General features: G+C 48.8%; 2 protein-coding genes across 2 annotated transcripts in view; one reads left to right on the forward strand and one right to left on the reverse strand.

Moving 5' to 3' along the window:
• CUNH16orf54 (chromosome unknown C16orf54 homolog) overlaps positions 1 to 13,069 on the reverse strand; it is a 28,648-nt gene extending 15,579 nt beyond the window's left edge. Inside the window, exon 1 of the mRNA XM_025853918.2 lies at positions 12,872 to 13,069. Within this exon, the coding sequence (XP_025709703.1) occupies positions 12,872 to 13,060 (189 nt within the window). The 5' untranslated portion in view covers positions 13,061 to 13,069. The remainder of the gene's footprint in view (positions 1 to 12,871) is intronic.
• ZG16 (zymogen granule protein 16) lies at positions 4,152 to 5,760 on the forward strand. The gene is made up of 3 exons (XM_025853928.2): positions 4,152 to 4,206; positions 4,379 to 4,511; positions 5,418 to 5,760. Exons 1-3 carry the CDS (start codon positions 4,152 to 4,154, stop codon positions 5,731 to 5,733), a joined length of 504 nt encoding a protein of 167 aa, XP_025709713.2. The 3' UTR covers positions 5,734 to 5,760.
• Positions 13,070 to 13,092: the final 23 nt, after the last annotated feature.

The raw sequence follows: 13,092 nt of genomic DNA on the forward strand, positions 1-13,092 counted from the left end.
CGGGTGTGGCATGGGGGGGGTAGGGTGTGTGCGAGAGCTCGCGCTGCACTCTGACCACCCCCCAACCCCACCAAGCTCCATTCAACATTTTTTTATTTAAAAAAAAATTTTTTTTATTGGGGCGCCTGGGTAGTAGCTCAGTCGGTTAAGCGTCTGCCTTCGGCTCAGGTCATGACCCCAGGGTGCTGGGATGGAGCCCTTGCATCCGGCTCCCTGCTCATCCGGGAGCCTGCTTCTCCCTCTGCCTCTGCCGCTCCCCCTCCTTGTGCTCTCTCTCTCTCAAATAAAATCATAAAATCTTTAAAAAATACATTTTATTTATTTTTTTGAGAGAGCGATCGAGCCAAGGACAGAGGGGGAGGGAGAGGGACAAGCGGACTCCGCGGGAGCCCGAGGCGGGCTTGATCCCGCAGCCGGAGATCACGACCTGGGTGAAACCACGAGTCCCACCTCAACCGACTGAGCCACCCAGGCGCCCCTCCATTTGCCACTTTTAAAAAAAGGCAAAACCCCTCCATGGCTCCCCTCACCATCAGGAGGAATCCAAACTCCTGACCACCGCCTCCCAGGCCCTGCACCATCTGCCCCCTGACCTCCCCTCTCCCTGGCTTCCACACTTACCATCACCCTGACCTCCCCTCCCCTGGCTTCCACACTTACTACAGCCCCCCCCATCCCCCCGCCGTTTCTACTCTGCCCGCACACCACCCCGCACACCCCTGCTCAGGGCTTTGCTGCTCGTGCCTTCTCCTGGTCCAGTCTTCACCCAAACACCTGTCTTCTCTCCATCGCTCAGTCAGGTTTTCGCGAACGTTACCGGAGCAGGGGGGCCTCTGGGGCAGAGGAGCGCCTTCCCCAGCCCCGCTGGAGGCTCACTCTGCTTTAGTTCCTCACGGCTTGTCATGTGCCAACAGTTGTTCGATTGTCTGACGGCCCCCCCGGAGCCTGGAGCTAAAGCTCCTCAGGTACCTGGGACTCTCCTCCGTGGCTGTCTCTCCAGCATCTAGAGCTGTGTCACCAACACACAGATGCTCCATAAATGTGTTGAGTAAGTTGCTTTGCCAAGAGGGCAGAGAAGACAGGGAGAGAATGTAAGCTGCCTGCAACAGCAGAAAGCCTGGGGAGGCTTTGGTCTTTCACTGCCTGTGGGACCCGACGGGGGTGACCCCCACTGCCTGTAGGACAAAGGCAGGTAGGCCCCCAGGAGACACATGGGTAAAATGTGGAAAGTTCAAACAGGAGCTAATGAAGTGGAAGCAGAAGTGGGCCGGGTATCCTGCCTCCACCATTTTCCTCCTGGCTCTTCAGGCACCGCATCAGAGCAAACCCTGGACGTCCCCACATTAGCCGCACCACGGCCTATCTGGTCTCTGGGACCGACAGAGGATGAACCCTGAGAACCCTCCCACTGGAAGAAAGGCCTCTATTACCCTCCAGAGAGGGGCTGGAGGGCCTGCTGTGGGGAACCCAGGGACCAGTCTGCAGGCATGGGGGAGACTCTGGCTCTCTGCATGGGTGGGGTCAGTGCTTCAGAGTGAACCTATGACAAGTGTGGGGGCCTCTGTTCGGAGGGTCCCAGATATGTCATGCATGGAAGGACGAGGGCATTCTCCCAAGGTGTTCACCTCAGACCTCTCAGAGCTGCCATCTTTGGTATCTGGTGTTTGGTTCCATCCTGTGGGATATACTCCTAATAAGGAAGAGGAGAGAGACAAACAATAGTGAGAGAGGAGACAGGAAAGAGAGACAGTTTGGGGGAGGAGGAGAGACAAAGAGAAGAGGCAGACGGAAAAAGGCACGGAGAGAGGGAATATAAAGAAAAATCCTCAGAACAGGAGATGAGGGGAAGAGATCAAGACAAAGAGAGAGTCGGGAAAGAAAGGAAAGCCAGAGAGGACAAGAGACAGAACAAAACATCTGGAATGAAGAAGTTATGTCAGCAGGACAGGCTTGTTTTGGAACTTGGAGAGGAGCCCTCAGACAACGTGTTCTGGAATCTCCAGTGAAGAGCCCTCTCCTATTGCCGGCTCCTTAGGGTGTGGCTCCCTTGTGTTCTTGGGAGGAGTCCTCAGTCCTAGATGGTGAGCCTGGGATGGGTGGGTGCCCTGTGTGTCCAGCTACTAGTCCTTAAAAACTGAGGCTAATGACTCCAGCCCCTCCCTGGGCTCCATCCTTCCCTCTGCTTGGGAGGATCTGCTGACTCAGAGGGTCAAAGAGCCAGTCTTAGAGGGGTCAGGAAGTAGGACTCAGGGGTCTGTCTTAGGGACTTAGGTGGAAGGGAAGGGCCTCCAAAGAGAAGAAATCTATGACATCAACCCTGGGGAGGTTTCAGACCTATGGGAAAGAGCAACTGTCCAGTGTGGGCTGTAGCCCCCAGAAAATTCGGCCATAGCTCCTGGATGGAAGTCCTAAGGCCCCTAGCCCAGAACTGCCCCCAAAGGACGACCTGTTTACTTTTACTTCCTTAGCTTTCCACTTGCCCTCTGGACCTCTGTTCCCAGGAGGGGGATCTACAGGAGTTCAGTGTCCACCTGCAACACCATGTTACCTTTTCAGAAAAGGTTTGTGAACAGTCTGGCAGGTTGGGGATGGATGGATGGAGGGGAAAAAAAACAAGTACAGCAAAGTATTAACCATGGTAGAATTGACATGGGGGTATGTGGGTGTTCACTGTATAATTCTTTCAATTTTTCTATATGTTTGTGGACTTTTTTTCCATATAAAGTAACAGGGAAGACAGAGAAAAAATTGCCTGGAAAATAGTAGACACTCTTAAGTATAGGGCGTTGGGAGTGTAATCCCTTTCCAGGAGAATCTATATTTCAAATGCCCTGAGAGGACAGTGTTTATCCTGAAAGATGACAGCTTGCAGGAAAGAGCACCTGCAGAACACCCAAGGAGGGGAGGGAGAACCTTAGACCACACTGGAAGTGATTAGTAACTTTGCCCACCCAAAGCTTCTGGTCCCTTTTCTCAAGTTTATTCTGCCTGTCCTGAGATCTGGGCCTTGGCCCCAAGTGGACCCCACACTGTGACCTGTAACCCTTGCGGGGAGAGGTAGGATAAAAAGTTCCAGACCCTGCCTGACAATCGACCCTGAGAGATTGATCATATTTGCTCAGGAGGTGAGGTTCACACGATAAAGAGCAGGGGGAGGGCTTGGACCTGGTATAAAAGATCTGAGAGTTTCAGGGGGGTTACTTTGCACTTGAAACTGGCAGGTGAGGGGTGACAGAGGCCTGAGCTAACGGGTGACAGGGATGGCTGGGTTCGAGTTAGGGGGAATTCAAGCTGAGCTGGACAGAAAACTGCCTGGATTGAGCAGCAGGGGAGACCTGTGTGTCAGCTAACTGGCGCCTCTGCATCTGAGTGAGGTGCAAAAATATCTGGGTCTCGGTGGAAGGACTGGGGATACCTGAGATGCTCGGGGTCATCGATGTGGCCGGATTTGTGTTAGTGGAGAAAGAACGACACATAGAGCAGGCATCTGGCATCTACTATCTTGAGCTGGTCCAAACTCCTTCCGCAATCTCTCAGTCTATATCCACCTCCGCTTGAACTACTCTGATGGTGGCACAGTCTCATCTATCATCAACTCCACTCCCTGGGTGACACAGAGACGCAACTCTAAAATGCTCCTTTCCTTCTGATCAGAGACCAGCGCAAAGCTAAGAATTTGAACTCTGCCCCAGATGTCCCCCAAGCCAGGCCAGTCCATCACAGGCCGATTTCAGTTAGGTTTTGCTCAGACTCCTGGTTTGGGAAACTCAACCATCTCTATGATTTGGAGATGGTCTCTACTTCTTTGCAAACTCCTTTCCTGCTTCGTGCCAGGAGGGAACAGGACTTAACACAGCTTGGTCCAGATAGAGGGTTAGGATTGATCTTCCGATCTGGGATGGAAGAAGGGAGTTGGCTACCTCCGTACCAGGGAGGACAGAGGGGTTAAGGACACAGAAGACAGTCTTCTAGGAGCAGGACCAGAGACTAGGGACAATCCTTTCTAAACCCAAGACCAGGTCAGTTAGGTCTCAGTTGAAGGACAAAGAAGGCTGAGTCTCCACTGGAGGTCAGGGATGCCTGGCTAAATGAAGTCCAGAGGAAAAAGGCTAACCCTTGACTTTCTCCTTTCTTTCCACTTCAGCGCCAGGATGTTGACCACTGCTCTTCTTGCCCTTCTCTGTGCATCCGCCTCAGCCAGTGCCAGTAAGTGAGAAGCCAGGAACCCAACACTAGCGTCATGGGAAGGCAGCCTCCTGCACTGCTGGTGGCCAAGCTGGCTTGGAGTGCTGGGCACTGAGTTGTGGGAGGTATAGGGATGGTGGGGAGAAACTGAGCTCTTGAGATTTCTCCTTCTGACTCCTGCTGTCCCCTCCAGTTCAGGCTACGTCCTCCTCCTCCAATGGAGAGTATGGAGGCAGAGGAGGGCAGCGATTCTCCCATTCTGGTTACCAGCTGGCAGGCCCCATCACCGCCATCCGTATCCGGGTCAACAGATACTACATCGTAGGGTAAGATTCTTTGTGTTTCTCTGGGTTTGGGGATCCTCTCTGATCTTGCTAAACTGGAAAGTTCTCAGTCACTTTGGGTTACGTCTGTTCCAGTCAGGAAGTCCCAATGATAATATGTGACAGTGGTTAGAGGACAGAGATCTGAGGCCAGCACTGCCACAGCCTCCAGCACATGCAACCTTGGGCAGGTCATATACCATAGCTGTTCAGGCGCCTGGAAGGTGGCTGGTTTGGCCCCATCCAAGGTGTAAGGCCCCTCTGGCATCCTCCATCTTTGCTGATGCGTCTTCCAAAAATGTGTATCCTTCTGATCCTGGACTATATCCTGGGACAACAAAGTCTCTGCCCTCATGAGAACCTTCCAGAAAGATCCCTCTGCTCCTTTCACATGGGGCAGGGGGTGTGGGTGGGGGGGGGGGGGGGGGGCATAGCAGGAATCTAGATTTTTTTTTTTAAAGATTTTATTTATTTACTTGACAGAGAGAGCGCAAGTAGGCAGAGAGGCAGGCAGAGGGAGAGGGAGAAGCAGGCTCCCCGCCGAGCAGGGGGCCCGATGTGGGACTCGATCCCATCATGACCTGAGCCGAAGGCAGCCGCTTAACCGACTGAGCCACCCAGGCGCCCCAAGGAATCTAGATTTCAAAATCAAGCTCCAACACTGGTCTGGTCTGGGTGACTCTGGCTAAGTGACTTTTCCTTTCTGAGCCTATGTGTTTGTCGGCAAAATGAGTTGAAGTTCCCTGTATGATCTCAAGGGCTCACTCATCCCTCACACACTGTGGGACTGGCAGGAGACCTGTCACCCCTGTCACCAGTTTGCAGGTCTCGGCGGCTAGGCCAAAGGGTCCTGAATTCGGATCACCCCACTCAGCGTCAGTCTTCCTTCCCTCCCCGCCCGGCCCCTAGGCTCCAGGTCCGCTATGGCAAGGTGTGGAGCGACTATGTGGGTGGCACGCGGGGAAACCTGAAGGAGATCTTCCTGCACCCTGGGGAGTCAGTGATCCAGGTGTCTGGCAAGTACAACTACTACGTGAAGCGGCTGGTCTTCGTGACTGACAAGGGCCGCTACCTGCCTTTTGGGAAAGGCAGAGGCAGGGGTTTCAATGCTGTCCCCTTGTACCCCAACACTGTGCTTCGATTCATCAGTGGCCGCGCTGGCTCCCTCATCAACGCCATCAGCCTGCATTGGGACATCTACCCCAGTGACTGTGGCAGTTGCTGAGCCTCAGCTTCGTCCCAGACCGGGCACCGCAAGGGGGTGTGAGAACCTCTTTACCATGAACCTCATCCACATGGCTCAATAAAAAAGCTAAAAGGACATAGCTATCGCCTGTGTCTGTGGGGGTGTGCCGCTGGGATCTGCCTCCTGGCTCTGGCTCTGGAGGTGCGAAGCTCGTTTCTGGCTATCTGTTGGACGGACGTCATTCTGGGGAAGAGTGGCAGGGGGGGAGAGAGAGAGAGAGAGGTGCAAAAGTCTTGGGCTTTTCTTCATAATTTTTCAAGAGGAGATAAGATTCGGGCTTGTACCGACTCTTTTCTTCAAGGATAGCTCCTGAGACTGTTTACCCAAACTGGTGTTCTAAGGCTGGCGGTAAGGCCTAGCTGTGGCTCATCGCCAAACGCCCAGATGTTCCACTCTCTCACCCTGCTCTCCCCTTGAGATAGTGCCTCTCCACCAAAAAAGGCTCTTGACTTTAACTCACTTGCTGTCTCTGGCCTGGGCCATTTTCCTTTGCTCTTTCCCAGAATCCACCTGACTCCCAAAGCATGGCCTATGTTTGTGTCAAGGACCTTGCCTGTTACTCCAGCCTAGTTTCCACCGCCCCCCTCGCCCCCCCGCCTGCCGCCTTTGCCCAGAAGCACTGGTGTCCTTGCTTAGTTTAGCTCGCTCAAAATTGGGCTTGTTTCCCTAGGAAGCCACCACCTCCTCAACAGCTTCTCCTCTGCCAATACCATCCTCAAACAAGGGCATTACAAGAGGGGTAGATTTCCATCGTGGGTTTCCATGAACTTAGGGGGCTGCTTAGTGTTCCAGAAGCAACAGAGTGGCTGCAGAGATACATCAGGGATATAAAGGTGCTTTGGAGAGAATTCTTAGGACTCTAGTTGCCAGTCCTAAGGCTGTGACGGTTTTTTGTTTTGTCTTTTGGTGGTGGTGGTTGGGGGTGGGGGAGGTCACTCAGTGCTCCCAAAAGATTGATTCACATCATGGGGAGTGCCGGAGTCACATTTCTCCCCAGTCAGACAAAGATAACAATTATGTAAACATAATTCTATTTTTATTTTTTAAAGATTTTATTTGTCAGAGAGAGAGCACAAGCAGGAGGAACGGTAGGCAGAGGGAGAAGCAGACTCCTCGCCAAGCAAGGAACCTGATGTGGGACCCGATCCCAGGACCCCAGGATCATGACCTGAGCTGAAGGCAGAGGCTTAACTGCCTGAGCCACCCTAGCGTCCCTACATGTAATTTTATTTTATTATTATTACTTTAAAGATTTTATTTATTTATTTGAGAGAGAGAGAATGAAAGAGAGAGCACATGGTGGGGGGAGGGTCAGAGGGAGAAGTAGACTCCCCGCCGAGCAGGGAGCCCGATGCGGGACTCGATCCAGGGACTCAAGGATCATGACCTGAGCCGAAGGCAGTCGCCCAACCAACTGAGCCACCCAGGCGCCCTATTTTATTATTTTTAAAAGATTTTATTTATTTGACAGAGACACAGTGAGAGAGGGAACACAAGCAGGGGGAGAGGGCGAGGGAGAAGCAGATTCCCTGCTGAGCAGGAAGCCTGATGCTGGGCTCCATCCCAGGACCCCCGGGATCATGACCTGAGCCGAAGGCAGATGCTTAACAACTGAGCCACCCAGGCGCCCCCTTACATGTAATTTTAGAAAGAAATACTAACATTATAGAAGTAAACTCATACCTAGCTTGTTTTTATAACAATTTCTTTATTTCTCTCAAACAATTCCATGGAATGGAATAATTATGTCACTGTAATTACATTTTTTTGAGATATAAAGCACATAAGATTCACCCCTTTAAAGTGTATCATTTCAGTGGTTTTTAGTACAGATTGTGCAACCATCATCTCTAATTCCCGGATACTGTCATCAGCTCAGAAAGAAACCTCATCCCCATTAAGCAGTCACCCCCCCATTCCTTTCTCCAGCTCCTCGTAACCACCCATCTACTTTCTGTCTCAATGGATGTGCCTATTCCCAACGTTTCACGTAGAGGGAATCATACAATAACGTGGCCTTTTGTGTCTGGCTTCTCCCACTTAGCATATTTGCAAGGTTCATCGATGCTGTAGCACGTGTCAGGACTTTGTTCCTTTGTATGGCTGAGTCTGATAGAGCTATCTGGTCAACTTCAGGACACGCTTTAAGCTAGCGGCTTTCACACGGGGCCGGGTGGACGCACTCGTACCTTAGAGGCAGAAGCAGCAGAAGAGGATGAAGTAATGGGATTCCTGGCTATTGTCTAGCCTACATATTAGGCTTTTGTAAAAGATTTGATTTAAAGAAAATTTTTCTTTACTTATAAAGTTTGAAAATTGCTAAACTGAGCTAATCCTACATTTATCAAATATTCTCTGCTAGGTGCTTCAGAATACAAAGACCACTGAAAGTTGGATTCTTTTCCTCTAGGCTAAGGGAAGACTTGGTGAAGGAAGAGGGGTGTGTGTGTGTGTGTGTCCACGTGCGCACATGCGTACAGGGGCCCAGTACTGGGCTCAGGCCCCAGGTTATGCAGAAATACGATCATATGAAAATGACAAGTGGTTTAGCACAGCTAAAATGCAAAGTACAACTCGGCAAAGATGAAGCTCATGGACAGGCAGGGACCATGAATGTCATGCTAAATATTGAAACTTTATTTATTTTATGGGCTACATGAAGCCATTTAACCAAAATTTCACGCAAGGGATTGATAAGGATTTATAAGAAAGTCATTTTTTTCTGGTATAAGTAGGGAAAATGGATAGAAGGTGAAGCAGGGTAATAGTTAAGAGAATAGGTCTAGATCAGTGATGATAGATTATCTGAACAAAGGCAACAATGTGAGGAGAGAAGAGAGGGAGGAATTTGAGAGATTCAAGGGGGAGGGTGGACTCAGAAGAACTTGATAAATGAACGCATGAAGGTGCGTGAAGGAGGAAAGTCTAGAACTACCATGTTTAGTATCGGCAACTGGGAAGAGTTGGATCCTCTCTAAGATGAGGAGTACAAGGAAAAATTAGCCTTGTTTTTAAATTAATTAATTTTGGGGGGGGGAAAGGCAGAGGAAGAGAGAGAATATTAAGCAGGCTCTATGCCCAGCGGGGGGGCCTGACACAGGGCTTGATCTCACAACCCCGAGATCAAGAGTTGCATGCTCCACCGACTGAGCCAACCAGGCGACCCCTATAGATAAAGGGATTTATTGCAAAGAATTGGCTCCACACTGTGGAGGCGGGTGAGGCAAATCTAAAATCTGGAGGGCAGGCTGGCCATCTGGAAACTCGAGGGCAGGAGGGTGTGCTGCAGTCCATGGGTGGAATTTCTTCTTCCTCAGGGAAACCCCAGTTTTGTTCTTTTGCTTCCTTGTAAATTAATGTATTATATTATCAAATTTTACACTTTTAGTAACTTAATTTTCTTAAAATTTTTTTCCGGCTTTATTGAAGTATAATTGACAAATAAAATTCTAATATTTTTGAAGTGTACAATGCGATTTGATACGTATACCTGGTGAAAGGACTCCCACAATCAAGTTAACTCACACATCCATCACCTCAGTTACCTTAAAAAATTTTTTTGAAGAATAATTGACATAGAATATTGTATTAGTTTCAGGTATACAACATGGTGATTCACTCTTTAAATACATTATGAAGCGGTTGGGGTGCCTGGGTGGCACAGTCAGTTAAGCGTCCAACTCTTGGTTTCGGCTCAGGCTGTGGTCTCAGGGTTGTGAGATCGAGCCCCGCCTTGGGCTCCATGTTCAGCAGACTCTGTTCCTCCCCCCTGCTCATACTTGAACTCTCTCTCAAATAAATAAAGAAATAAATAAAATCTTAAAAAAATTGTTACAATATTATTAACTATATTCCCTACGCTGTATATTATATCCCCATATCTTATTTATTTTTAAAGATTTTATTTATTTATTTGAGAGAGAGAGAGAGAACATACAAGCAAGGGGGAGGGGCAGAGGGAGAGGGAGAAGCACACTCCCCACAGAGCAGGTAACCCAATGCGGGGCTTTATCCCAGGACCCTGGGATCATGACCCAAGCCAAAGGCAGACACTTAACTGGCTAAACCACCCAGTCACCTCCCATATCTTATTTTATCAATAGTTACCCTTTAAAAAAATTTTTTTTTGTGAGAATGCTTAAGATCTACTAAGTTAGCAAATCGCAATCATACAATACAGTATTTTCAACTTTAGTCACCATGCGACACAGTGGAAAGTCTGCACCCTTTTACTAACATCTCCCCATTTCCCATACTTCCCAGATTTTGGCAACCACATTCTACTGTTTCTATGTGTTCAACTTTTTTTTTTTAAGTAATCTCTACTCCGAAGGTTGGGCTTGAACTTACCACCCTGAGATCAAGAGTGGCGTGCCCTACCAACGGAGCCAGTCAAGAGCCCCGGTGTTCAACAGCAACACCTAGATTAGTTTTGATTGAATGCTCGACTACAGCCTAGCCAGACATATAAACTACCTGTTGCACCTGAGAAAACCTAGGAGGGCTGGGGGTGGGGAGTTAGGACAATAGCAGGCAGTGAAGGAGTTTGCTGACCAAAATCAGATAAAATGATTACTGAGGAATGCAGGGAATTTAGCTATTAGCTACTAGAGGTCATAGTGAGTTGACAGAGTACTGCCCAGGGACTTGGGAAAGCTAAGTCCTACTTTTGCACAGCTACATGGTCTCATTCAAATCTCTTAACCTCTCTGGGTTTCAATCACCCATTTGTAAAATGAGCTTCTCTGGGTCACATGCTCTCTAAGATGTATTGAGCTCATACATCTAGAAATCTAATTTCTAAGACTTTACTGTTACATGAAAACAACTGGCCTCATTGTGCAGTGGTTGAATGCTATATAGGGATAACTGAGCTATGTGTATGAAGAAGGTGGCCTGGAACAGGGGCATGCCTGAGGTCTCCCCAAGTAGGAAGTGTGCTCTGGAACATGTCTGGAATGAAGGGCCCAGAGGCCCACAAGCTACAAAGAGAGCCCACAGCTCCTCTGATGGCAACCTGGAGCCGAAAGCAAACTTTCAAAAAGAACACTCCTCCCCTCCCCCACCACCCACCCAGCCTCCACCAGCTAGGGGCGCCTGGCTGGCTCAGTTGGTAGAACATGGGACTCTTGATCTTGGGGTTGTAAGTTCGAGCCCATGTCAGGTGTAGAAATTACTTTAAAAAAGCCCTCCTCAAGACCCTCCCTACAGGAGGTCACCAAATTAACCAAATTAACTGGGTCATATAGAACTATGACTATTTCCTCATGTGGATCATCAGGAACTCCACAGAGGCTGGTACTGAGTCCTCAAGCTCCCACTGCAGAGGGTAGCAGGGAAAGAGCCATTTTAAGTAAACACAGAGCCAGGCATCTTGAGCATTCCGGAGAATAGAGAAGCCCGAATCTGCACAAGCTGATGCGGTCACCCAGGAGACAGCAAAGGTCAAATTCCCTAAACTACAACCACCAACAGAACCATTTCTGGCAGGTATCTTACCAAATATCTGGGGACTGGCAACAAATATGAAAATATGAAGAGCCCTTCCTGAAGTGTGGGGAAGACCAAGCTGCCAATCGTCTTAAGTCCGTGGTTTCCCAAGTGTGGTCCAGGAAATTCTGGAGGTTGCTGAGACACCTTAGGGGGAGGGTCTGCAAGGCCAAAACTATTTTCATAATAAAACTAAGATGCCATTTGCCTTTTCCCCTTGCATCCTTTCTTGAGTATATGGTGGAGTTTTCAAGAAGCTATATGACATAATGATATCACAACACCCTGAATGCAGAAGCAAATAGGAGAATACAGCTATTTTCTCTTAAGCCAGGCATTATATTTGTAAACATGTAAAACAGTGCCACTTTTCTTACTATATATATTTTTTGCTTTGGAAAAGTTATTTTTAAAATTAAAATGTTATTTATATTATCTGTAATGGGTTTGTTATTGTAATTTTTTGAGCATATTTTTAAATGGAGATATAATTCACACAACATAAAATTTACCATTTTTAAGTGTACACTTCAGTGGTTTTCAGTTCACTATGTATATTCACTACGTAGTGCAACTATCACACTAATTCCAGAACATTTCTATCACCCAAAAAGAAACTCCATACCTAATAGCCATAGTCCCAATTCACCAACCCTTCACCAAGCCCGGATCTACCTTCTGTCTCGATGGATTTGTTATTGCAATTGTGAAGTGCATTAATAAATATTTTTAATTTGTTTTAATTTCTAATACAATAACTACTGAATAGACACAACCCACAACCCATATAAACAAAAGATCTTTGGGGCTTTACCTTTTTTTTAAAGATCTGTTAATTATTTTTTAAGTAATCTCTATACCCAACATGGGGCTCGAATTTACAACCCCGAGATCAAGAGTTGCAGCTCTACCGACTGGGCCAGCCAGGCATCCCTGGGCCTCACTTTTTAAGAATGTAAAAGGATTCCAGGGCCAAAAAATTTGAGAACCACTGGTCTAACACTTGTTTTGTTTTTTAATAGGTTGGACATAATCTCTAAACCAGGGCCCTACCAGGAGCTCAAAGATGGGATATTCATCCCTGGTTAAGCTTCCAGAAGGGACAGGTAACTACTTCACAGGCAGGTGAATCACAGGACATTGGGTGGGTGGAACCGTGGGTGAAGTTGACAAGGTAAAAGACTGAACACGCCTTTAACGCCCACTCCGATGTGTTGAGTTACAAAGTAAGGAACATCTGAGCTGGTCTCCCGGCTCAGATTTGACATTAGAGGGCACATATGTCACCTGGCATCTGCACCTCACATGGCGGATTTGGGCTCAGCAAGAGGTGAGTGCACCATGACGGTCTACATCCAGACAGCGTGGTCCAGACCTACAGGAGTGACAGAAGTGACCAGACGGTAAAGCACCGTTGACAAACTGAGTTCAAGTCCTGAAATCCACAAAAACGACCACCCCACCCCACAGGGCGCGAAACAACCCGAGGCAAGAAACTGCAGAAAGTGAAGCTCACTTAGAATATTCAATTCAAGGAAATTTGGGGGTAAATCTATTGAATCACTGCTTGATTCGTACCAAAATTCATGGTTGTGGGTGGAAAACGAGGCGAAAAGTCTGCACTTACGCAAATCCTTCCTTGGAAACCCGAGAGCCAGAAGGCGCGGGGAGTCCAGTGCCCAGCCGCGCCCAGCAGCTCGTCCGACCGCCACCGCCGCCAGTGCCTCCGGCGCCAGAGTTCGAGCGGGGCGCGGGCCGCGACGTCCACGGCTGGGTTGCCAGCCTGCGCGCATGCGTCCTCCGCCACGGGACACATTCTTGCAGGTCCCTGAGGCGAACCCTAGAGGG

The sequence above is a fragment of the Callorhinus ursinus genome, unplaced genomic scaffold (assembly GCF_003265705.2).
Source record: "Callorhinus ursinus isolate GAN/ISIS: 27379988/994484 unplaced genomic scaffold, GSC_fseal_2.0 scaffold87, whole genome shotgun sequence".
Taxonomy (NCBI): domain Eukaryota; kingdom Metazoa; phylum Chordata; class Mammalia; order Carnivora; family Otariidae; genus Callorhinus; species Callorhinus ursinus.

Coding starts and splice junctions, on each gene's coding strand:
- ZG16 (XM_025853928.2), top strand. CDS start 4,152: ATGTTGACCACTGCTCTTCTTGCCCTTCTCTGTGCATCCGCCTCAGCC. Junction 4,207..4,378: donor ATCCGCCTCAGCCAGTGCCA/GTAAGTGAGAAG, acceptor TGTCCCCTCCAG/TTCAGGCTACGTCCTCCTCC. Junction 4,512..5,417: donor AACAGATACTACATCGTAGG/GTAAGATTCTTT, acceptor CCCGGCCCCTAG/GCTCCAGGTCCGCTATGGCA.